General features: G+C 48.5%; 1 protein-coding gene across 7 annotated transcripts in view; it reads left to right on the top strand.

The window, feature by feature from the left end:
- Positions 1 to 26,516, top strand: part of LOC120961100 (serine-rich adhesin for platelets) — a 52,436-nt gene that overhangs the window by 14,684 nt on the left and 11,236 nt on the right. For 3 of the 7 annotated variants that reach the window (XM_040384800.2, XM_049610205.1, XM_049610207.1), the window contains exons 3-5: positions 23,585 to 24,807; positions 24,884 to 25,694; positions 25,784 to 26,480. In XM_040384800.2, the coding sequence (XP_040240734.2) occupies positions 23,585 to 24,807; positions 24,884 to 25,694; positions 25,784 to 26,480 (2,731 nt within the window). Of the gene's footprint in view, positions 1 to 14,504; positions 14,676 to 20,638; positions 21,467 to 23,584; positions 24,808 to 24,883; positions 25,695 to 25,783; positions 26,481 to 26,516 lie in introns of those variants that run through there. The other 4 variants (XM_040384775.2, XM_040384769.2, XM_040384793.2 and 1 more) reach the window with 4 other exon arrangements.

Consider the following 26,516-nt stretch of genomic DNA (forward strand, 5'->3'; position numbering starts at 1 on the left):
GAAAGATCAGTATTTCTCCATTATTCGGAATGAAATGTAAACGCAGTGTTCCAATTCTAAATATTTATTTAACGCTGTCAATATATTTATCTAAGGAAAACTCAACATAAGCTTGATTTGACGCAGTGAGAGTGTAATTTTACGAATGTGGTCCTGTAAATGGGCGTGGTTATGTATGTGTGTTCGACTTAATCTTTTTAATTTGCGAAAATTATCATAGTCATCATTGAACGATATTGGGCTCGTTTTTAAAGTAAAAGATGAACGAGAGAATGATAAATAAAATTTAAAAAATATACAATTCGTGCACCAGCAAAGTTTAAGCTAAGCTCTAAAGCAAGTTGGCTACCGGATAAAAAACCACCGAAACCAAGTTTTTTTTCTCTCTCACTCTCCCAACGGCTTAAATAGGAGGGAAGTGCACAAACGCAACACAATTGCGCTCCCTACGGCGGTTTATCTTTGATGCGCGTGAAACTATGTCTTAAATAATGGACCGGGATATCTTAACAAGGGGGGGGGGGGTTGCTAAAGACACACATGAGCACAGCGCGCACGCACCCCTTTTGACACTGAAGAAGCATGTTTTCCCTTTTTGCGCTTGAAGGGGAAAAAAAAGAAAAGGTTTGCAAACAATTTTCGATCGGAAAAGCAAGAGAAAAGTCACCAGTAGTGTGTATTACTATGTGTGTGTGTATGTGCACATCTTTATCATTTGTTTATTATGGCGTTGGTGGTGCCCTTAGCCGGGTGCCCTCCACCAAAAAAAACGCTCCATTGTACTACGGGGGGGGGGGGGGGGGGTGGCGGGGGGAGGCTGTTATGAGTAGCTGCCATGTGCGCTGTGTGAGTGTATATTTTCCGGCTTTTTTTGTGCTACTACCCCTCCGCTTAAACGAAGCCCCCGTGCGTGTCGTCACGCACGGAGAAAAGCTTTTGTTTTTGTTATTTCTCCCTGCCCAAGCATTATTTTTTCTCTGCGTTTCAAAACACAAAGTTCGGTGAAAATAAGATGCACGCGTCTAAGTTGATGCGCGGAGCACGCGCGTGTGTGGAAGCGCGCGCATCTTTGAAGGAAAAGTTTTGTTTTTGAAGATTTGCGCCCTAAGCATTCGCTCCACTCTCTCGGTGTGTGATAACTCCTGGACCAGAGATGTGCGTGTGTGTATGTCAGTCCGTCGGTTGTGATGTTTTGGCATGACGATTACGTGAGCAATTTGTGGATCGCATCTCGCACGCGGTAGCATTTTAATTTGACGTATATGTGTATGTATGTGTAAAGAGGGGTTGGGAGGGAGGGGGGGGGGTCTTCACCTCTTTCGGTTGCGATTTGAGCTGTGTTTGAAAAAAAACCCCTGCCTTTTCACCACTTTTGAAGGTATGGCCGCGCTGCAAAGATAGCCTAGCTCGCACGCTTTCCGGGAAAGTTATCGGCGAAACGTGTGGTGCGGACTGAGGTGGGACAGATGCGTGATAATTAAGATGCCAAAGGATTCGTTTAGTTATTGCGTGCCCGACCCCGTAATTGTTTGCCACCTAATTAGGGCCAATTGGAACACAATGTTTGGCGGTTAAAGCACGGCGCATCCTGGTCACGGCACCAATTTCCGACGCAAAAGCTGACCTTCGGCAAAATGCGCTTGGGTTTAGTGCGCTTTTGTCAGTGTTTGATACTGTTGAGAGTATCTCAAGACACCTTAATTTAGTTTTTACGTTTACTGTATCCTGGTCATGGCACCAAGAGTGTCTTTTTCTATGTTTCTTTTATTACTGTGGTATGTTACGTTAAAACGATGCTGGTATGAGATGATAAACTAACGATACGCAAAAAAGGCATTATGTGTGTGTGTGTGTTTTTTTTCCCATGACTCCTTGTATCCTCGTCACGGCACCAAAAATGTATGAATCATTGAACTCGCTGAAACTTTCAAATCCTAAACATCCAACACTCTCTTTCTTTTTGAACTATTAAATTAGGGTTCCGTGTTTACCTTCTTCTACATGTGTGTTTTGCCATTCAAACTGTGTTGGTAATGGTTTTCATTTTCTTACGCATTCACGCCTTGCTATGTACGAAAATTGCAGATGGGGAAGGGTTATGCTTTAACTTATTTGCCACAAAATGTTGCACTTTCTTGCCGTCGACGGAACATTCGCTGAAAGATCAGGCCCGATCGTGTGTGTGTGTGTGTGTGTGTGTGTGTGCGAGTATGTGAGAAATTGCATTTGCAATGGCCGTTTGCTCGTTGTCGCTGCCAACCGTTTTACGGTTGAACTGCTCATCATTCGTGAAAAGGGCACTGGTGTATATGTGTGTGTGTGTGAATGCAGCTGCCGCTTTGTTGCTTTGCAGCAAATTCGTCGCTTTCCACCCGCGATCTTTCGTTCTCATGGGAAGAAAAGTCTCCAGACGTTTTGGGTGAAGGAGGGGTGGAGTGGGAGAAAGGGTTGATAGTGAGGCGCAGGAGAGGCGTGGAAAACGCTCGCGATAATTGTGGTGCTACGCCTCCCCTCCCCCCCCCCCCCCTCCGCTCTCAAACACACAAAAAAGGTCAAAAGACTATTATGGGCGCGCGAGGTTCGTCGCTTACACACTCGCATATGCCATTTGCAGCCGCTGCCGCTTGGTGCAGCGGTTGGTGGTGTGTGCGGTATGGCTCGCAAAGCAAAGCGCTTTTAAGAGCAGTGAAATTGAGGGAAGGAGCAGCGCAATTCCTCGCGGAAGGGGGAGTGAGTGTAGAAAAATGTTCAATTTTCCAGTCTAAATTCCGTCGTTACGGTCACGTAGCGAGCGTCGTATGTGTGTGTGTGTGTGTGTGTGTGTATGTAGGTCCGTATGCTTGAATCGTTTTGTTTTTACTGTCGTCGTTTGCCTGGCGACACTCACACGCCGTTTTCGAATCGATTCTGAATGTGCTTCGCGTTCTCCATGATTGCCATTCCACGAGCCCTGCTGCTGCTCTGGATGGTTGGAAAGCGGAAACGACGACGGCGACGATTATAGCAAGGCGCGTTGTTGTAACGATTGCTGGTTAGTCACCGTGTATTATGGGTGACTAAGTGTGGTTAATTAAAACTGGAAACTGTGTGCATTTAAATGTTGGCTTCTAACGCGCGTCATGCCAAGCCAAGGCGTGGCCGTCGTCTTTTGAAAGGAGTGTTAACAGCGGGAGCACAGGAGGTGTGCGGCTAGCTAGATGGAGAAGGTTTTAGGGGGTGCTTTAGGAGAGTAACACGCTGCCCGATCATAATCGATAACCACAATAACCGTTTGTGTGGTGTGTTCGCATCGCAAGAGCACTTACATACCGCCGGCATCGTTGATGTCATCGCAGTGAGTGTAATGATTGCTTTAAAGCAGTATTTTTGCTGAAAAAAAAATATGAACATGTACGGTAGAATTTGGTATAAAGACATATTTTAAACTCAGTGTATGGAATAAAAATGTAAAAAAAACGCTTTAAAAAGAATGGCAAGCGAATAAGCTAAAACGCCGTGTTGGGCAGGAAGGCCAGGCCGCGCAAAGAATGTTACGGGCGGTGCAAAATTGTTTAATTGTGCAGCGACGGCGGCGGCGGCTGTGCGTGCTTTTCTCACTTTCTCGTACGGAAAATTGGTGCTGCTTTCCTTTCCATGCTTTCTTTCTTCCAGCCCCCTTTTTTCCCCCAGCGTGTGGGACCGGCTCTCGTGTCCCTGCTCGGTGCAACACCGTTTTACTCTCACTCTTCTCTCGCCCAGCGGGGTGGTACGCACACACCCTTTCCTTTCCTTCCAGGACGAATGAAACGAATTGTTTTGTGGTGGGCGGTGCGGTGTGTGGATGGGGTGGGCCTGTAATGCAATCCGCGATAAACTGCCCCGCTGCTAAACTTCTCCTTCGACCACCACCACTCTCTTCCTCTTCGCTTCTGCACGCCCTTTTTTGCGCGTAATATTTTCCTCTTGTGTTTTCCATCCAACATTTTTTCTAGGCTGACTGCGCCCGCCTGGTGCAAGGAAAGTAAAATTGCAAAATTACACACACACACACGCAGACACACCCTAAGAGTAACGCACGCGGAATGGGTTGTGTTTTTGTGTGTGTGTGGTGTGGTGCGCGGGCAGGTGCAACAGGTGGGTGGTGGTGGTGGTAGTGCGCAAAGTGGTTGAAATTATTCACTTTGGGAGGCTTTTTTCCTCTTCCTCTCCTCTTCTTGCCTTTTATTTCGTGGGTTTCCTCCTGGCACAGCGCGAGCCGGAATGCTGAACTCGTAACCTAGTTTATTTTTCTTCTGCCTCTTCGCGCTTTTTTGCCGTTTATTAGTTTCAATCATTTCTATTTCCGATTTTTCTGTTTTCCTCTCCTCCCTCTTCGCTTCGTTTCTGGTCGTTCGGTCGTGATATTTACTGTGAAGTACAGCATTTTTCCATTGTTTTTTCTTCTTTAGTTACCTTTTGTCGCTTTGTCGATTTGTCGTGTCTTGTAGAGGGTTTTCCTTGTTCTCGTTATCTTTTGCAACCCACCATCCATTCCTGTTACGATTACACTTTACATAAAGAACAGTTTCTTATCGACTTTAATGGCGCCTTTACCCGTGCCATCGACTTCATCGACCTCGTTCCACTTGCCTTTTCCTCCCTCCTTCTCAGCGCCGCCGATTAGAGCTAACGTTTCCAGAAGAATGCACGCAATAGTTCGCAGTGGCAGCGATAGCGCATTAGAATTAAACGTCATCCATCCTTTCCCCTGCCTTCCCTACATTTCGCTTCAGTAATCACAAGTGTACGGCTTCCTCGGCTTACCTATGTATGTGTGTGTGTGTGCCTGTTTGAGAATGTTTATCTAATGCAGCAACAAAAACTAAACGCGCACTCTCTTGCTCTCCTCTCTCGCTCGGTCTGCGCGCCGTTCTGGTAATGAAAAGGAAGTGAAACAAAATTATTCTACACGATACACGCACTCACACGCCGACCAATACCGTTCGTTCGATAAATTATTTTCTATTTCACTAAAAACCAAACTCTCCCCCTCCCCTCACCCACGGGTTACTGTTACGGTGGTGAACCTGTCTGGCGTTCAAGGCTTCACTGTTGCACCGGCTCTCCTCCACCTCCGATGGCTACGGTGGTGTCAAATTGATGGAATGTTCCGGTCCTGTGTGTTTATTTCGGTGTCAGTGAGTGTGTGTGCCGGCGTGGGTGAGCTCGTTGACTTTGAGCTGGGCGCTGTGGGTTAGATCTCATTCGCTTTGTGCTTTTTTGCTTATTACATGAAACAAAGAGCAAAAACGAAAAAAAAAAATAATATTCGAAAGATACTGCTCTCTTTAATTTTTATGGATTAGACGACGAACCCATTTATAATTTAAAAAAAAAATCACTGTTTCACTCTCATTTTTCTGGTGCTTTCACATACACACACCTACTAATCATGCTTTTTCTTATTTTTTCTGCTTTTCCTTTTGCAGGTGAGTATCGATCCGGACGCGGACACGGGGCTTTTATTATCCCTTCAGCCGAGAAACCGAGAAGGGTATTATTCAATTATCTTAACATTACGACCCTTGCCGAGGGTGAGCCTGGGGGAGGGAGCGCGCGTGTAAGTCGCTATGCTGCATGCCAACCGTATTATGGTGTTTGGGCTCTGGGCGGAGGTGGGTTATCAGTTACATCGCCTGTGCATCGCTCCTCACATTTAGTGATTGTTCAAATATGACTTGTATTGTTGTTGCTAAGAAATGACTTTTATTAATAATGAGTTTTTGCTTGTTGCGAGCGAAGAGTTTTGCGAATGACCAAATGAATTCGGAATATCTTCAAGAATCTATGATCGTAAAGAGTGCGTCCTCGGGGTGGTGGCGCGAGATAGGTAAAATGTCAAACGCATAAAAGCCACACCCTGGTGTGAAAGACTTCTAAAAGCCACACGACCAGTGGATACATTCTTTTTTTTTAACCTTTCAACGTGTGCGGAATAATTGTAAACATACGTACACACAGTGCCGATGTTTATCGCCATGAACAGCAAGCTAGTGATGGATCCGGATTACCCGGAGTGGAGTTAAGGATCGACTCCGGTGTTCAAAATATGAATCCCACTCCGCAATTCCGTACGAGTCCGAACCAGTCCGATCGAATCCGGATGAGTCCGATCGAGTCCGGAAGAATCCGAATGAATTCGGATTCGAGTCCGGAAGATAAGTTCGAATGAGTTTGGATGAGTCCATATGAGTCCGAATGAGTACAGATGAGTCCGAATGAGCCCGGATAATTCCGAATGAGTCCGGATCATTCCGAAATAGTCCAGATCAGGACTGATTCCGAATGAGTTCGAATGAGTCTGAATGAGTAGATATGAGCCTGGATCAGTCCGTATGATTCCGAATGAGTCTGGATGAGTTTGGATGACTCGGAATGATTCCGAATGAGTCTGGATGTGTCCGGAGCAGTCCGGATCATTCCAAAATAGTCCGGATCAGTTCCGATCAGTCCGGATGAGTCCGAATCAGTCTGGATGAGACTGGATGAATTGGTATGACTCCGAATAATTCCGAATGAATCTGGATAAATCAGGATGAATCCGGATGAATCCGGATGAATCCGGATGAGTTTGGATGAGTTTGGATGAGTTTGGATGAGTTTGGATGAGTTTGGATGAGTTTGTGTGAATCCATATGAGTCCGAATCACTCCGGATGATTCCGAGTGAGTCTGAATGAGTCCGGATGAGTCCAGATGATGCCGAATGAGTCCGAATGAGTCCGGATCATACCGGATCAGTTCTGATGAGTTCGAATGAGTCCGAATGAGTCCGGATGAGCCCTGATGAATCCTGAAGAGTCCTGATGAGTCCGGATGAGTTCAGATGAGTTCGGATGAATCCGGATGAGTCCGAATGAGTTTATATGACTCCGAATAATTCCGAATAATAAAGAAAGAATAATGAGTCTGGATGAGTCCGGATTAGTTTGGATGAGTCCGATTGAGTCCCAGCTAGTAGGTTAGTTTGGTGATGGCAACTCCAAAATGGCTATCCGCTATCGTTGCGAAAATTTTTGATGAGTGTGTTCCATTTCAAACAAGGCATCGAAAATGAACGTTTCAGAATAACAAATTTCTTCCTGTTTTAAATGTTACTTGCAATTATAATTACCATTTCTATCAGGTTGATTATATCTGGATCATGGCCGGATTAGTCCAGATGAATTCGGTCCAGTCCAAATGAGTCTGGATGAGTCCGGATGAGTCCGGATGAGTCCGGATGAGTCTGGATGAGTCAGTCAGGATCAGTCTGGATCAGTCCAGATCAGTCCAGATCAGTTCCGATGAGTACGTATGAGTCCCGATGCGTCCTAATTCCGGGGTTTATTTGAATCCGACTCCGGAAAAATGGTATTTACTCATCACTACAGCAGGCACTAAAAACGAAAAAAAAAAATCCTCGAGAATATGTGATTAAACGCTATTTATTTTAGCCCTGCGTGGCGAGCTTTGCCTACCATTAGCAGAGGATGTATTTAATTTGTATTTGCCCCGCTCCCTTGAAACCTCACCCCGATAGACGGTTTAGTCTCCTTCCCGCAAAGGCCTCTTAATGTTGTAATTTTATTTTTAGTACCCAAGATATTCCCTTTCCATTAGTCTTCGGCTGTTGTCAGCTATCCAGCCAACCAGCCAACACCGTGTGCGTGTAAGAGACCACGATGGCCCCGGTTCCAACGCTTAACCCGTGCGCTCAAATAAAAAAAAGAAAATGAAGTTTGCAATAAAACCCTGCAATACGATCGCACAGACATCGTTTTAATGGGTTGTTGTCACCCGAAGGGAGAGAGAGCTTTTGGCCCAGCCAGTGGTGGTGGAGGAGCGGAGCGCGCAGGGCGTATTATTATTGCTCCAGTCGATACGACTGTTGTCCGTTGTCCGGAGGTTGGAGAGGATGGATGTGGAATGAGAGGGGGAGAAGGGGGACAGATGCATACCATAATTGCACGCCCCTTCGGTATGACACACCATTTCAAGGTTAGGGCTCCACGAAAGGGAAGTGTCGTCGGTGTGTTTGTGCTGGCGGTTTTGCCTGGCGACTTATTTGTAGCGCACCGTGGTGTCATAGGGCGGAGAGCTGGGCGTATTGGCAGCTGATAAAAAGGTTTGGTTTCGTGAAGTAAGTTAATTTGCGACTTGTACTGTTCTAGTTAGAGCCGGCCAACCGTTTGCCCGCCAATGATGCAGCAGGGGAAGGTGTGTGTGTGTGTGTGTTTCGTAAGGTTGCTCTAAAACCTTCTTCTGTCTGTGTTTTTTCCCCTCTCAACTGTCTACTTCACACCATCAATGACTACTTGTATACTCTCCAGCGTACGCAATGTTTGCCCCCACAGTTAGTGGGTTGCAGATGGGGCCAGTAGGCAGGAACTGTGACGCCTTAGCTTAAACTAATCATTCCTCTCTATCCGTGTGTTATCTTGCCTACACGTCCCGCGTACACTTGCTGCCTCTGTAGAAGCATGTAGCGGTGGCAAGCACATCAATAACACGGCAAAAAAAACAACTTCAGCAAGAGATAAGATCTGTTTGTGTGCACTGGATGACTTATCTCGGGTGTGTGTGATCTCTAGATGTGTCGCCGTTGGACGAAGTTGCCTCGAAAGGAAACAATCACAGTCTCTCTGTTTTCTCCATTAGCCGTGTGGCGGAATGTGCGTTAGTATATTATAGCACGTTCTGGGAGGTTACAGCTATAAACGCCCATTTGAGCTAAATAGCTGAGGTTCGGCTTGTACATCTGGTTGCTTGTTTCACACATTCTCTCGTCACCGATTTTTACGATCGGTTGACTCATTGCGTTTGCGCGCTGGGGAAAATGTAAAATTGCTAGAAATACGTGGGTCATGCAAGCTCCTGAAGTCGTTAAATCGCGGTGGAATGTGTAGGGAAATCAACTACTAGAGTCTTGGATTGGATAGTTGATATTTGTACCGTTTCTCATCTCAAGTTTATGATTGCTTTTATGAGCTAACGCTTTGATTGAGGCTGTGATTGCAGCTGCAGTAAAATGAAGTGAGGTAGCCTATCAACGTCAACGTCTCTAGTCTTATATAGCATATCTTCTGCTAGCCCCCCGGATAACAAAACCTAATCTGCTGGTCCGAAGGCATCATACAGATTAACGGTAGTAGATATGACCCCATAGCGATCTCAGAGAAGCTTGTCCAACATGTTGTCATTGCATTACGGATGTTTGTGGCTTAGTATTACTTCAACTCCAAAGATTACTTCAACTATCTTACCCTGAAGATTCCTATAGTAGACCAAGGTCTTTGCAGTCAGGTGTCCCCAATGCTGTCTAATGAGAGCTTACCCAGAGAAATGTGCCGTGTCACTATCCTACATTCAGTAATTCCTGCTCCTATCCTCGATGTGTGTACGAAATCACACCAAATCTGATCTCTTATGTATCTGCAAGCACCCTCTCACTACCTCTTCAAAAGTTGCAGGGTCAGGCACAGGCGCTCGCTCGAGAAAAAGCGACATGAATTGATTTAATCTCAGATAACCTGATCACTTTTGGATAAGTTTTCCCACCTGAGATATTCTACGTGGTTGCGCGCAAAGCGGCGCCAGCAGCCGCAGTGGTGTGGTGTATTACCTTTTACCCCGTTTGGCGTACATCGAGTTGTTATGCAATGGCGCGGTCGGTCACGTCCGTCCAGCAGCACAGCATACAGGAGAGGAAAAAACAAACTGTGTGCGTACAATAAAAGTGAGAGTGAGAAGTGAGGGGGGGGAGACTGTTGAATTGGAAATTGGAGGGCGATGTGTTGTGGATCTTTGGATGTTGGTCTTTTTCAAAGAGAAAGAGAGAGATGTTTACCTCGGATCGTCTGTTGATGATGTGTCGCGTACAAGGTTAGATTCGTCGGCGGCTTGGAGTGTATTAAATATTTTGCGCTATTCACAACGCTCTTACAGCGTTGTTAGGAGGCATCTTCATTTGGTGTCTCTCCCTGCAAGTGTGTGTGTGTGAATTTGAAGGAGTAGAGGACGCGACCCCCTGTTTGTTTGCGAGTAGCGGCAAACAAAGTGTCTGTGTGGGTTGTTTTTGTTTGCCAAATTCGTCCGCAAGTAGTAGGCATGAACAGGGCCCCCCTTGGTGGGGTGGGTGGATGACTCATACGATTGGCTCGCCGCCAGCTTCCCGAGCAGCCAGCCACAGAAAGACGTTCTTCAGAACGATCCTTGAGCCCAAACCGCCATCGTGTGAAAGTGTTTGATGACGAGCTAAAACCATCCGGCTCGAAGGACCATTAGGATCGATCCTCGTGCGCAGAAACACGTTCCTTACACGCTGCGACCGGAGCTCTCTGATGAACGCAGGAGGATGACCTCATGAACCCTTGCCGCTACAGCTAAGACTCTAAAAAGGGTATTGGTATGTGTCCCGGCCATTGCGCTTAGAGAATGTGCAATGGAGTACGGAGAGACAGCGGCGCTGCCTTTGTTTGCATGCCGTTGCCTGAGAGCACACATCTTAATTCACACACACACACACACACACACACACACACACACACACACACACACACACACACACACACACACACACACACACACACACACACACACACACACACACACACACACACACACACACACACACACACACACACACACACACACACACACACACCACATACCAATGCAGTCGCCATTGCAACGGCATGATGTTGGTGCAAGCGGGCTGCACACGCAAGCCACAATGTCTCGATAAAACCAGCAAATCCGCCCGGTGATCTTTAACCGCGGGGAGAGCAACAAAGCGTTCAAATGCGGTAGTAAAATTTGTACCCCTTTACACATACCGCTGGCGGAGGTAATACTCTCTGGTGTGTTGTGCTGTACGTGTATTACATACACACTTTCGAGCCTTCTTGAATGCCGCCGTTCAGAGTGCGCTCTGTAGATGTGCCTCTCCGTAAGCTGCCGCCACGTGCATCGGGGAAATGAAATGACCAGTTGATGACGCACTGCCTGCCAAAGTTGTTTGAATGCTGTGTACCGGTATGTGTGTGTGTGTGTGTGTGTGGAGACACGAGCAGATGGGGATGGCTCTGGTCTGTGAAGTGGTTGTTAAAGGAGCTAGAACGGCAGAGGAGGTGAAAGAGAGGGAGAGAGAGAGAGAGAGAGGGAAGAAGCCTACAGCAGCAGTAACGCGGACGGGCAAGAGATACACACAAGCCTGCCTTTTGGTATAGGTGAGATGAATGGCAACCGTGTGCCCCGGACGCTCGAAAGGGCGTCGGTGTAGTGGTGGGTGGGTGGAGGACGGTACCATCGTCGTGAACCCGCGAAGGTATTTATCTACGCAATCCGTTGGCAAAAGCGTGTTGTCCGTTTTTGGGTTTGGGCTCTCTGCGGCAGACAGACGACTTGCGTGGCTGTGTGTGGTGGTGATGGTGGACGTCAGCAGTCGAGTCCGGGCCGGGTGTGCTGGGGGCTGGAGAGAAAAAGAACGAAAAACCGGTTTTACGAGTTCCCGTCCCGCCACACAACACGGCCACAACACTCTCCCTTCCACTCATCATTTCCACTGTGTGTACGCGCGTGTGTGTGTGTGTGTACATATATATATATTTCCTTCAACGTGTTACCCACACGATCATTCCACCCTTGTTGGTTTGTTGTGTTCATTCGATATTCTGTAAATATTGCTCTCCTCTCTTGTGCGTGTGTGTTGCTTGCATGCCCACCTTTTCTCTGTTTATTCGTCCATCTTTTTTTCTCTACCGATTTCAATTGCACGTCATACAGCAAAAAAACCAATAACAACATAGCACACACCAAACAAAGAAGAAGAAACCCGCGCTCACCTGTTCATCGTCAGTTGGAGAGCGTGTGTTGTTATGGCGAGATCCATTACACACTGGCGGGCGCAATCGGATGAACGCCGGATGAACAGTTGTCGCTTGCGCGACGGTTACAAACAAATTTACGATCGCGCGCGGAGGACGATACTTGGAAGTGTTGAAGTTTTTTGTTTGCATCCTCTGTGCGTGAAATGGAATGTTTAGGGGTTCGATAATTGTATAATTTTCTGGCGTGTTATTACATGACAATATCAGGCGCTCTTAAAGCTCTTACTGTAGGTGTTTATGTATATTTTTATAGCGCAAACATTAGCCACGGGCTTGCAGCGATAGGATGCTGCTATCCCGGGTGATTTATTGATGCCGGCAGTCATGGAGTATGATGCAATAGGCAAAAAATTAAAAATATTACTAAGCATGCAGAGAGTGTTGTGTTTTGGCACCTAATCGCTCGTTAAACTATAGTGCATTAACACAACATTTATGATTTTTTTGTATGAAATTGATTGTGTAAGATCGTCATGTAACATTAGAGCGTGCAATTAACGTTCTGTTCCATGTTTACAATTTAGCTTTTAAAAATTTACCATTGCAAATCTATCCAGGCTTCGCTCACTAAAAACTGTTAACGAGATCTCTGTTTTGAACAATGCTTGCCCCCAACAGTTTGCTACCCGCACATCGCCTAGTGGTACGGCGCCTAGTTTAACACACCGTGCGGTGCAGGCGCACGTGTACGCACGTAGCATACATTTAGGCGCGCACTTGAGATCATTCGGCAGGTGCGCAACTGTCACTCGACCGGAGAAAGACGAATGAGAGCTGCAGCAATCGTTGTCGGTGTAAACATGATCGACCTGCTGCTAGTGATTTTCATCTTTAGTTCTCTCCGCTACAGCTCCGCATCGTATACTCTCTGCTGTGTGCGCTGTGAGAGCGAAAGGCTTGTGAAGCCCAGCGAGAGAAGAACAGCGGGTACAGGGGGTGGTAAAAAATATAGAGGAAAATAAAAGAATGCTTTAAGTTCTTTTAAATTTATCTTTTTTTATTATCTTTTTTAAATAAAAAAAAAATGTAGAGTAGGGTAAACAAAAATTACAAATCAACGCTCCTTTAACACTAAACCATAAATCAACAATGTATTTTATTTATTATTAATTGCTATTTTTCTGAACAATTTAAATGGCAAATAATATCAATTCATAATTGTAAACTTAAAACATAAGATATGGCATTTTTGGATCTCCTTCTGGATAAAAAACGTCTCAGTCTAGTGATGGGAATTTCGTTCCGAACCCACTATGTTCGTTTCGTTGCTTGTATGGAACGCTCGAATCTAGGTTAACTTGAAATGACGAGGTAGGCGGGGTTGGTAAAGGCAAATCAAGATTAAAAGAAGTTTTTTTTCATAGGAAGTATCTTAAACAATTACCAACACCTTTGTTTAAAATAACGTGTTTAGTCTTTTTTTTTAATTTGGGACGAATTTCTAGAGATTATTATGTTTTATAAAGATTGTAACAATTGAAACATTGTAATACTGTTTCTATTTTATTGATATTTTGAATATCTAAGTGCAATGTTTGAAGAAACAAAAAAAAACAACTAAACTTAATATGCGACAGTATTGAATATGTTAATTTGATCAAAAAATAGGCTATAAAGATGAAAAAAAGTAAAATCAGTTGCTGTAGTAGCAGGAATTATATGTTCAGTTCAATTTATTACGTTGCGTTCCGAAATCATTAAAATTTTACATTTCAAATTTTCCACTTTTAAAGCCAGGCCAGATACATCAAAGCATGTTAATATTAGCATTCGCTGTAATGTCTATAATTTACTGTCGATTTAATCGAGATAGGTTGATATTTGTGTTTTTGTGGCAGTTGACCGTTGTCATTGCGGTGAAATCGACGAAAGTTTTTATTTTTATTTTTTTGTTGATAACGGAAAGGCTTCCGGCTACCTGTGTTTTGAAAATGTGTAGCGTGTCGACGCGTGTTGGGATAAAATTGATAAAATTGCAAAAAAAAGTATATTACTTACTCTCTTCTACATTGACAAGTCTGTTCAACATGTGGGGCCGATTATCGATGTACTTTGAGTATTTCGACAATACACATACACAACACCTGGGTTCCGAGAGACCGTTTGCGATTCCACTCATGTTTATCTAAAGGAAAATGCAGCTATACCGGTGCATTTCGATCGAGTTTGGAGGAAAAGTTAGCTGTTTGTCTGTTTGACGATGATCTAAGTTGGGTTCGATGTCACTACCTGATGATGATGAGGTGCATGACACCGAGCACTTAGCGATGGAACCATCTATGCTTCACGATGGCAGGCTGCCAAGAACATATATAAACAACAGGCAGAGATCCAAAAGGAGTAAAACAATGTGATCGATGAGCATTATTTTTATTTACTTAATAAAAATATTGCTATTACCTTATGCTCTAATAAATGTGGCATGACTGACTGCATTTATACTGTGATATGGGTTGGATATTCTCCGCTTAGACAGCAGGTAGCCGCGATAACGCATTTTCCACCCAATCCACTGTTTTCCTGCCGCCGCCAGTGGGGTTATTCGCCCAGTGTGCCGCTCGCTGTCGGGCGCTTCCACACCCACCAACACCCATACCCAGCTAGGCAGGGTCGGCCGCCGTGGTTTCAGTTCGCAGGCAGTGGTGTTTGGCAGTTAGTCACGCGTCGGGTTCCGTGGCAGCCACACACTCACTCACTCACAAGCACACCGGTCGGTCGGTGGGTGAGCTGCGTAATGCGTGCGGGGTGTGTTGTGTTTGTGCGCTGTGCGAGTGTATGTGACCCACCAGTAAGAGGAGGGACTTAGGGGGGGAGGGGGGGGGGGGTGGCGTTGTGGCACATCAAACAACGCGCGGCGGATGGAGCACAGGAGAGGAAGAGGTGTGCGCGCAGCTTTACACGGGACGATCGCGTTCGCCAATTTGCACAAAACGGATTTCCATTCAGAAGCGCAGTGCGTGCGTGTGTGTGTGTGTGTGAACAATCCAGTGTTTGTGTGTGTGTGTGCAACAAAGGGAAGGGAAAAGAGACACAGAGGTGGGGGGGGGTCTGGTCGCACAAGTGTTTGTGGCAAAAGTTTTTAAGCTCACCACACCACCCCTTTAGTACGGTTTCCTCTTTCACGTCCCGCCAGACCTTGCACCTTCCTCACTGGAATCACCGGATTCGAACGTGCGCCCGTTGTTGAGGTTGGGTGAGGGGTGAGAGCGACCAGGGTGGAGGTTAGAAAGGGTTTGCTGTCGTTGTTGCTGCCGCTGGAGCACAAACACACAACAATTAGAGCTTTTCATTTCGTCCAGCAAACGAGAACGCGCTCTCGATCTGTGTCGCAGAGCCAAGAAGACGAGAGAGGGAAAGAGAGAGAGCGAAACTGTGAGTGGGGCAGCAGAAGCGGGACAGCGAACGAGCTCGGAGGGCTCGGTCACCGTAACAATTCGGCCGTTACACCTTCTCTCTCTCTACTGGGGTTCCAAGGGTGCGGCGGACTCTGGGCAGTAGTGTTGTGTTGTGTGCGTGGCTCGTTGCCGTTGGAAAAGTTATTAAAGCAACACCACTCCCCCCAACCAAGACCTGAAATATGCTGCTTGCACGTCGTCGGACGTCTGTTTGGACGGACGGACGATGGCTGTGAATGTAGCAGTGTAGCGCTGGACGACATACCAATAGGGAATTGCTCGTTGTGCTTCAAAATTGTACTATCCAGTGAAACTAAAGCAAAGTGGCACTAAACAGTGTCGGCATCTCCGGGGAAAACTGCAACGGAAAAGGCTCTCTCTCTCTGAGTGTGTTTGCCAACCGTTTCAACTGGCGCGGTGTCAGCTGATTCACGCTCTGCTCAACTAGGGTCGGCTGTGATCGCTCATTAATGTCCACTTCCTAACTGGTGCAACAGATTTCCCCACCGTTTAGCTCACGATCCGCAGAAGATCGAATGTCTCGAATGTCTCAGACAGAGGACGTGTGGCATTTTTGTTTTAGCGTTGCTTCCGGTACCGATTTGCATCCAATTCCGAGTGGCAAACCTTCGTGAAGCCAGAGCGACGTGTACAGGCAGCAAGCTGCTAGCGAAAAGCGAACAGCAGAAGCGTTTTCCACTTCCTCGCGATGCAGTGTGAAACGTGTTTGGTGTGCGCGTGCAGCAACCAGTAAAGGGGGGACAGAGGGACGGACACAAATGTTACGTTTTGGTTGTGGAGTGACTGCGCTTTCCTTATACTCCACCCGCGCATCGGAGTCTTGAGCATCATTCCACCCTCGTGGAGATCAGGCCTGGCGCGAGCTTTCGCTTTTCTTCCGATGGAGAGGTACGGAGTGGTGGCTGAGGTGTGGTGAACGGTGTGGATTTTCCCTTCAGTGTGTTGTTTGCCTGAGGAGGGAAAGAAGGGTTAAAGTCGTTGCAAAACGCGAGACACCCTTCCAAGGGTGAAGCCTGTTATCATTGTTGCCTTCCACTCGTGCTGTTGATCCTCTCTCTCTCTCGCTCTTTCTCGTGTGCTCTTGAACTCTTGCGATCATACACACACACACACACACACACACACACACACGACACTACCGTTTGTTGTTACACGTGGATAACTTATTACATTTAATCAACGAGTGTGAAAGAGCAAGGGGGCGGAGCGCCGCTGTGCTGAAGGGGATGTAGAAATGTAACAATCACAATGCCGCCCCGCAAACTTAATCATCGCTGCAATCAAAAGAAGAGAAAAAAAAACCGCCAAGGTGTGTGCAACAAACGCCTCTTTATCGAACGCACACGCTCGGGAAATCATCGAAACGTTTTATAATGCCGTCAGAAAAATAATGCCACAGAGCTGCCGAGGGTTCGTCGCCTTCGCACCCATCGGGCCACAGTGCAACATACACCCAGAGCGATGCTGTGAGTGTGTAGTTATCCGAGCGGAGATTGAAAACGTTGTAGCCGTGTGTTTGTATGTGTGTATGTGTGTGTGCTTCAGGTTGATCGTTGCCTTCTGCACGCCTCATAATCGAAGGGAAAACAGCAATCAACCAGCCACGACCAAACGAAATCATTTGATGCACCACACATGAGGAGAAGCATCAGCAACCCCAAAAATCTCGCTATGATGTGATGTCGTCAGTAAATAGCAGCGCTTCAATCAAAAGTGGGTTGCGGGTGGTTCAAACATTTTAGCTGTGAAGTGATAATAAGAAAAAAAACATCGATTTGTAACTCACGAGCGGCGGGGGTCGTGAGTGAAGAAGAAGGTGTAGTGCCTGTGGCAAATTGGGCTAACAGTAAGCTGTGGACCGTATTCTATGGTGATCGAGTTTCTAGACGATTTTTGAAGAACATTGAAGCTGGTTTGAAATGTAAGAGGCGAAGGTTGGGTGTTCCGTCTAGCGTAGCGTTTCCTTCAATGTCGAAGCAATTCGGACCACCGGCGTGGCGCGCTACTTGCTCCGGTACCATAAATCAATACCTGACAAGAGTTTTGATTTGCCTTTTCCTATACCTGTAATACGAACCCCGTCCGAAGTCATCATCATGTTGATCTGCAACACTGCTTCCCCATCCCGCCTTGCACAATACGTCCCCCTTCCCCTCGCTCTCGTACAGCAAGATTTTCCGAACGGATGTAAAAATCCGAAAGGAAGGTCTATATAGCAGTATTTACCGTAGCGAACTCATCGGCCATTGCATTGTTGTGCCTTTTTCCCTTCTTCTTCTTCTCCCTGTTCGTACCGTTTAGCCATGAAGTTTTCCCATCCAATCGCGCGGGGTGTACCAATTGGAAAATGCATACACAATCCCACCCCCTTCTTCTTGATACTACTACTAATACTACTGCTACTGCTACTACTACTACTACTACTGCTGATGTTCCGGCAGTTCGGACGGTTCCGATCTCTCCGTTTAAACCTCCCCGCCTCCCCCCCCCCCTCGCGACCCATAAGATTAGCGCGTTCTTTTTCATCTTCATCTCACGCGGCTGCTCTGGACGCCGCCGCACCGTTACTTCTGGCACATTTCTATTACAATGCTCCGTCCCCTCCGCCACTCCCCCGCCACCTCACTGGTCAGTGTTTCAATCTCACAACCCCCGCGCGCGCGCTTGCGCTCCGAACCCCCCCCCCTTCCCTTGAGATGAAATTTCTTTTGCCTTCTTCGCTCCACACACACTCACCCCCGAATGGGGGTTGCGGTGAAGAGGGAGGGTCTTTCCCGTTCAATTTCGCGTGTTTTCTCTTTTGCGCTTCATCATCTTCCCGTGTTTGTTGCAGTTTTTGCGCGTTTCTCCCCCCGCCCTATTACCGCTCTCTATTTATGATGGAGAAGTGAGGGGGGGGGGGGGGGGGGAGAGCGAATAAACGACCGCAAAAACATAAACCCCGGACAACTTTACAGCACCAGGGGGGTAATACATCTGTTTGTTTGTGTGTGTGTGCGTGTGTGCGTGTTTACGTGGCGTGAATGATGAAGGGCATTGCATTGATGCTTTGTTGATTTTTCGGAACACCACAGACCCTGAGAAATAATGATCATCTTGCAAGTAGATCTAAAGTGGTCCATTTTCTTCACCGACCAACCGCGTCTTACGACGGCGCTGAGATGAGCTGGGTGGGGAATGCAATAGATTCCAATAGAGAGAAGCAAAAGAAAAAAAACTCAGAGCCTTCTCTGGCCTCTGCATATTTGAGCAAACAGCCTCCAAGCTGTGAACAACTGCATAACTGAATTGAGGCTGTGTTAGTTGGAACTTATTTTTAGAACTACAACTAGTGCCTCCCCCCGAAAATGATGGTGTGTTGTAGGACACCGTTTCACAGCTAGCCTTAGGGTTAGTGTCAGCAAATGGAAATAGATGGCAGATTAGCTGACAGGATGAGCTCCTCGGGTTACACCGTCGGCAAGAAACGCTGAGAGTAGCTACCATGATGCTAATTTGCGATAAACGATCAGTCAATAAAGGGCAGACAGACTGCGAACCAGTAAATGGCATTGGCAAACAATTCTAGTTTCAAGCGTGTCCAAGAGCTTCTTGCATGTGCTGTGTTGTTGTTTGCATGCGCCGCGCCACAATCGGTAGCGGGCAAGCAAAAACGACTAACTGGTTTTGTGCAATTGTCGCCAAAGTTGTATTTATTTTAGAAAACAGAAATTAGTGCATCAATGGTAATGAACTCCTCACCATAGGGTGTTAGATGTGTAAGGTTGTTTTTGCATACAATTTTACCAACTTCTGCCTGGCATTAAAAATATATCTATATTAGTAACATATATTATATACAAGTCCCGTTGTACAGTCGTCAACTCGCACGACTTAACAACATGCCCGTATGGACTGTGCCCCCATACCTAAGACTACAATGGGTAAATCAACAAGTCACTGATAGTCAAGCACATTTGTGATAAAGGCAGGCCTAGACCGACAGCGGTTGTTGTGGCAAAGAAGAAGAACAAATTATTTAAAATATGTTATTTACACAATTGTACCTTGGAGAGCATTTGGAGACTTGCTTTGTTATCTGATTATTGCGTCTTACATCTATGATCCATGGCATTGTTAGCCGATACTTTTACGTTTACGTCACATCAAGATGTCTACAACGAAATTCCCATTTAGACAAGTTAGTTCACGAACCCCATTGTGAGATTTGATGACATTTTTGCCCTGTGGAGTGTGACTCTTGCAAATCTTTTAATAGTTCAATCTTTTTGTGTTCTTTGGATAGAACTTATGGGATTACTGGGACTTCTTGGAGTACTAGGAGTTCTTTGAATACTAGGAGTACTAGGAGTACTAGGAGTACTAGGAATACTAGGTGTACTAGGAGTACTAGGAGTACTAGGAGTATTAGGAGTAATAGGAGTACTAGGAGTACTAGGAGTACTAGGAGTACTAGGAGTACTAGGAGTACTAGGAGTACTAAGAGTATTAGGAGTACTTGGAGTTCTTGGAGTTCTTGGAGTTCTTGCAGTTCTCGGAGTTCTTGGAGTTCTTGGTATTCTTGGAGTTCTTCGAGTTCTTGGAGTTCTGGGACTTATGGGACTTGTGGGATTTATGAGACTTCTTGGATTTCTGGGAGTTCTGGGATATCTGGGACTTACTGGACTGCTTGAATTTCATCTGCTTATGGGCGTACTGAGAGTTTTCAGATTTATTGGAATTCTTGGATTTCTGAGAGTTTTAGAGTTTTTGGGCATCCCATATGATATCTTAGTCCTGGTGTGACATCCAGATGCAGCTTTATGGCTATAAGGGTATATCTACAATTTCCTGGGCCACCATGATACATTGCAAAATAATGTATAACAGTTTGAATACATTTTACCCCTTTGCTCCTTTACGTTTAGTACGAGTACGTTTGGATGGTTAATGTTGTGCGCACCGCGAGCCGACCGGCGCCGCCGCACACTTGTGTGCTACGACTGGCAGTGGTCATGTAACAGACAGCTACAGCGAAACCACCACCAGTCTACTGCTAGCAGTCAAATCGAGTGCATCGAAGTTTTCCCAGAAAATTTCCCTTCACCGTTCGGGCGGAGAAATTGCGTTCGAATGTGTTGCCTTTTCCGTTTCAAAGCCCTGCAAGCGCGCTCCAGGAGCTCTCCTGACATTACCGACCTGTCTGTGTTCCGTATTACACTCACCCAAAACTGGTGCTGGTGAAAGAAGCTATGCAAATTGTTTACCTCAAACTTTATTGCAAACAATCTGTTGTTGGAGGGGGGTTGCGCGTGTTTGTGTTGTGTCACTGCGCTAACGCCTTTTCTGTTGGCAGATAACAGGCGCTGGGAGAATACAGAGATAGTGTGTGCCATCTTTGAGACATTGTTTTTGGTACAAAGCGTTGGACAAATTGGCTCTAGTGGGAGTTTGCAATTGCGAAAAGTACAAAGGTGTGTGCAGTGAGATGTACTAACTTTTCCTAACGGCAGTGTTGTTGCGTCTTATCTTTCTGCGGCAGTGTGTTGCAGCAAAACGAGAGTTTAGTGTTTATGTGTGTTTGTAAAAAAAACAAGAAGTAAAAAGCAAACGACCGAAAGTGGTAATGTAATAAAGGTGTGAAGATTTTGTTCGGTCAAGTTCAGCACGCGTCGGTCAACCGGCTCCAATACACACTTACACCTTTCAAAACCTGGAGGCAACCGGAATATAGAGCTATGAACAAACCATACCAAACATCGTCGCAATAGTGTCACAGTGCGTGCGTGCGTGTGTGTGTGCATATGATAGAATGAAGAAGAAAGCGAACATCTTCGAGCTGCCGCCGAAGTGTCCGGCGCTGGCGAACAAGATTACCGGCATCTTCGGCTGGCGTCACACGTACCAGGTGCACCAGCGCCAGAAGGGCATCCCGCACGGCAACCAGTACCTGTACAAGAGCTACTCGCTCAACCTGCCCCGGAAGGTGGGCGGCAGCTGCGAGACGCTCGACAGCGGTGGATCCTCCGGCACGCTGGAAGCGGGCGGCAGCGGCGGCGCCCGATCAGCATCATCGTCCACCCGGGGGCTGACGAGCGCCTACCGGCAGCAGCCGGCAAGCAGCAGTAGCAACAGCTGCTGCACCACCCTGGAACCGGGCACAGCAGCACCGTGTTGCGCAAAAGTAAGACACAGAGCGGTGCGGCATTACCGTTCGCCGGCGTAATTAGATTAGCCGCTGGAGCGCAATTTCCTGTGTACTCTCTTAATTAACCTTAATGTGTGAGTGTGTGTGTGTGTGTGCGAGGAAGTAATGTTTGTTGGCCGCTTCCTGTCCCTAGACGAAAGTGCAGGGGTTTGAAGAGGAAGAAATCAAAGCGTTTATTTGGGGCAGTTAAAAACCTACATCGCGGGTAGGACAGCGCACTCTCCCTCCCACGAATGGTCTTTTACTTCAGGGATTGCCTACGTCAGTTTCTTCACAATCGTTCTTATCTTATCGTCGCCCTTTTCTTTTGGAGAGCCTCGGGGGTGGTGGTCATCACTCATCACCGCCATTCGTGTGGCGGGTCAACGTACGTCGTGATAATGGCAGCAATGCAAAGGTTGTCTCATTGCTTCAACCTCTTCAAAATGGGACGCTTACACACGTGTTGCGAGACGGACAGGGGTGGGGGGTGTCCCTTTTGTCGATGGTTATCATCGTGCAGCCCCGAGGTGTGTGCCGATTTGAAACCCCTTCTTACCCCACCGAACCGAAGGGCGATTAAAGGCACCGCGACATTCGATTCTCTGGACGCGATTGCTGTGCGTGATTGACTGGTTGATGATGGAGCCGGTTGAGTATGTTGGTTTTCGCTTACCAAATCCAGTCACAGATATTTGTGTCTGGCAGTGCGTCTCGGTTCACAATTGTTTGGGGAAGTGTGTGTCTCGTTACCAAACACTGCTCAAAGTGCTAAGGCACGAATTGACAAACAAAAAAGGAAGGAAGAAGAAAACTTTTACCGCTCGTTGCCAACTTTGTGTACACTCACAAAAGCGTACAAAAGGCACGTACACGGCGTGTGTTACGTATTGTAATTTGAAGAGGCGTGCTGTTTGAATTACAGGGTCCATTCCAGCAGCAACTGCAGATTCTAGTACCGAACGGGTGCAGGAGTTAAAATTGTTTCTTTTAAAGCCTTGTGTGAACCGCGAGCGCCTTACTTAGTGAAGTTATTTGCCATTTCTAAGACCTCTTTAGGTCAGAAAGCTTTAATCTGTTGAAAATATAGAAAGAATGTACATTTCGGTAAGTTCGACGCTCGATATGTGTGCGCGGCCAGAAGAAGATGTGCGTGAGTTGAACCTCGCAAGTTATAATATCGCTCGTGCATTGCTAGAACTCAACACATCACAAAGAGTTTTTATGACTTTTTTCCTCTTTGGTATACGTACCGAAGTTGACAGTTCGGTTGAATTTCGCTACTCAAAAGGAAAGGGATTAGAAGATGTATTGATGTTCTTGATCTCTGGAGTGTACCACCGTGTCCGATCTAACTCCGACTATTAATAGTCCTATTCCGACTCCGGCAAAATGGGGACTACTATATCCGCCCGGAGTCGTAGTCGTCTGGGTCAGTGTCGTCCGGAGCCGTCCGGAGCCGTCCGTAATCGTCCGGAGTTGTCCGGAGTTATCCGGAATCATCCGGAACCGTCCGGAGTTCTCTGGATCGGAGTAGTTTAAAGTCGTCTGGAGTAGTCTGTAGTTGTCCCGAATCGTCTGGAGCCTTCCGGAGTAGTCTGAAGTCGTCCGGAGTTATCTGGAGCCGTTCAGAGTCGGTTTTAGTAGCCCGGAATCAGAGTTATTTAGAGTCGATCGGAGTGAACTGCAATTCCGGTGCAATTCCGGACGACTCCAGACGACTTCAGACGACTTCAGACGACTTCAGACAACTTCAGACGACTTCAGACGACTTCAGACGACTTCAGACGACTCCGACTCCGGATGACTTCGAGCGGTTCTGGACTGCTGCAGATAACACCTGAAGACTTGTTGGATGATACTGGGCGGACCTACCTTCCGGAGTTGGTTCCGAAATAATCGGAGTCGGTTCGGAGTCGACTCCGGATTTTTGTCAACTCTACCCATCACTAAAAATATGCGAAACTTTAAAGTAACTCTTTTGTTTTGGATTCAAACTCATCAATAATAGAGTGATTCTTCTTATATTCTTGCTAATTTTCATCCCCTCTTCACTCGCTTCTTGCGGACGAATCTAACTTCCATTTTTCTGCTTTTCGTTCTCTTTCCCCACAGAATCCAGACTCCTGGGTCGTGGTGCACCATCTTCAGTCACAGTCGGGCATTCTCGATCCGGAAGATCACATCAGCGACGTTGCGGACGATCGGGAGGAAATCATCGCCAGCTATGAGGATGCAGCGGTCGGGCTGGATCCGGGCGTACAGCAGGGCGGCGGAGATGGGGCGAGCGGAAGTTCGGTCGGTACCGGTAGCCCGGACATCTTCCAGACACCGGGCGGCGGTGGCAAGGTGCCCCCGCTCGGTGGCGGCGTTGTCGTAGGCGTCGGTGGCCCTGCACCGCTGGCCGACGGTTCCGGCGGGCCCGTTGTTGTCGTCGGAGCGGGTGGCAGTGGGGCACCGGGCAGTGGCGGCAGTGCGGCCGACAGTGTCGTGGTGACGGTGGGTGGCGGCTCCGAGTCCGGCCCGGGCGGTGGAGCGTCCTGTATCGAGGTGTTTGCGAACGAGCCGGCACCGCTCGGGCTCGGGCTGCAGGTGCGGCGGGGCAGCGAACCGTCCCTGCACCAGATCGGCGTGACCGAGCAGCGCAGCCCGCTGTACAATGTGAACCCGAACGGCAACCACCAGAGCACGAGCAAGCGCTGGTCGGCGGCACCGGTTTGCCGCAGTGACAGTGATCCACCGCCGGATCGACTGCTGTCGCCCCAGCAGAACGGGGGTGGAGGCGGACCACCGTACCATTACCATCACAACCATCACCACCACCACAACCCGCACCATCACCATTTGCTCGGCGAGGAGTGGAACGTGCCGGAGGAGGACAGTGGACAGCAGCAGCAGCAGCACCAGCAACAGCAGCAGCAGCAACAGCACGACAGTCTGCTGCCCCAGGCGTTCAATCGGTCCGGCCGGCTGTCGATGCAGTTTCTCGGCGCGGAAGCGTCGACCGGCTACCGGTGGATGGATGCGGCAGAGAAGGCAGCAGCGGCGGCAGCAGCAGCAACAGCAACAACGCCGTCCTCGTCAGCATCGTCGTCGGCCGCCCACAATCAATCGTCCCCGGCGTACGGATACCAGACGTACCAGAACTATGTGCAGCAGCAGCAACAGCAGCAGCAACAGATGCAGCATCATTCGTTTCACGCCGGCAGCGAGTCGGTCATGGGCAGAGGGGGCAACAGCAGCTTCAGCTCAAAATCGCTGCCGAGGGAGTCGACGCGCAAGGAACCGCTCGGGCAGGCGAAAACATCCGTGTACGATTCGATACGGGAGAAGGATAGGTAGGTGTTGTTGTTTGGTGTGTTGGTGCGCTGCCCCAAAACCTGGTTGTCATTAAAATTTGCTTTTATTTCTTAGTGAAATGCTACTCGTAGTGAACGAAACGGGCGGCCCGCTAGGGCTCACGGCCATCCCGGACATGGAGCGGGGTGGGCTGCTGGTGCAGAGCGTGGAACCGGGCAGCCGGGCCGAACGGGGCCGGGTGCGGCGGGGCGACCGGATCCTGGAGATCAACAACATCAAGCTCGTCGGACTCTCGGAAAGTTCCGTGCAGGAACATCTTAAGAAGAGCCTCGCATCGACGGAGCTACGATTGCGGGTGGTACGGGGCGGCAGCAGCGGCGGTGGTGGAAGCGTCGGTGGGGGCAGCAGTGGACGTGCGGCCGGTGGCGGCGGTCGGCTGTTGAAAAGTGGCAGCGGTCCGCGCTACCCGCGGGACAACCGTGTCGGCCAGATGATGATCGAGGCGGAGGAGAAGCCGACGTCGGCGGCGAAGGTGGCGACGGTTTCGCCGACCCGCAAAATCCCGGGCGCACCCTCGACCGGCACCAGCCTGCAGGTCGCGAACACGCGCAAGCTCGGCAAGCGCATCGAGATCACGCTGACCAAGGGCGACCATGGGCTCGGGTTTTCCGTGACCACGCGCGACAATCCGGCCGGCGGCCACTGCCCGATCTACATCAAGAACATACTGCCGAAGGGGGCCGCGGTAGAGGACGGACGGCTGAAGCCGGGCGACCGGCTGCTCGAGGTGGAGGGTATCCCGATGACGGGCAAATCGCAGACCGAGGTCGTCTCGATACTGCGCGGCACCCCGCACGGTGCCACGCTCAAGATCGTGGTGTCCCGGCAGCAGGAGCTGGCGGCCGATGTGAAGGAGCGTGAAATAGTAAGTTTTGCTTTTCCTAACAAAAGCATCATAAAAGGCATTTACAAGTACAACAATTTCACTCTCTTTCTCTCTGTCTATTTTCGAAGGGTTTTAGTGTAGAAAGTGAACCAAAGAATTCGCCACCGAAACCGCCACCGCCGGTGATGCCGAAATCGTCCCTGAAGCAGTCGAACAGCAGCAACAGCCTGGCGTACGGGGACGGTACGGACGGGAGCCGGACCGGCGTAGGCAACTGCCGCTCCCTGCCAAAGCTAGCGGGCGGACCGGGAGCGGCGGCCGCCGGGTCGCCGAAAACGCCCTCCGTCCAGAAGAAACCGCTCGCCTCGATACTGAAGTCGGCCTCGACGACCCACGTGGCGGAGCTGCTGCACGAGAGCGGTGGAAGTGGTCGCGGCGGTGGCAATGTCAGCAACGGAAGTGTCGCATCCAACGCTAGCAGTGGTGGCGGCGGCGGCAGCGAATCGTTGGCCGGCGCTGCGTGGAAGAATCGCGAAATCCTGACGCTCCACATACCGGTGCACGACACGGAGAAGGCCGGGCTGGGCGTGAGCGTGAAGGGCAAGACGGGCTCGGGCAATGGTAGCAGCAGCAGCAGCAGCGGCACCAGCCGAACCGACGGTGATCTCGGCATCTTCGTGAAGAGCGTGCTGCACGGTGGGGCGGCGAGCCGCGACGGACGGCTCAAGATGAACGATCAGCTACTGAGCGTGAACGGCGTGTCGCTGCTGGGGCAGTCGAATGCCGAAGCGATGGATACGTTGCGTCGTGCGATGCTGCAGTCGGGTAAGGAGGAGGAGGAGGAGTCTGTGTTGCCACAAA

Source organism: Anopheles coluzzii, chromosome X (assembly GCF_943734685.1).
Source record: "Anopheles coluzzii chromosome X, AcolN3, whole genome shotgun sequence".
Taxonomy (NCBI): domain Eukaryota; kingdom Metazoa; phylum Arthropoda; class Insecta; order Diptera; family Culicidae; genus Anopheles; species Anopheles coluzzii.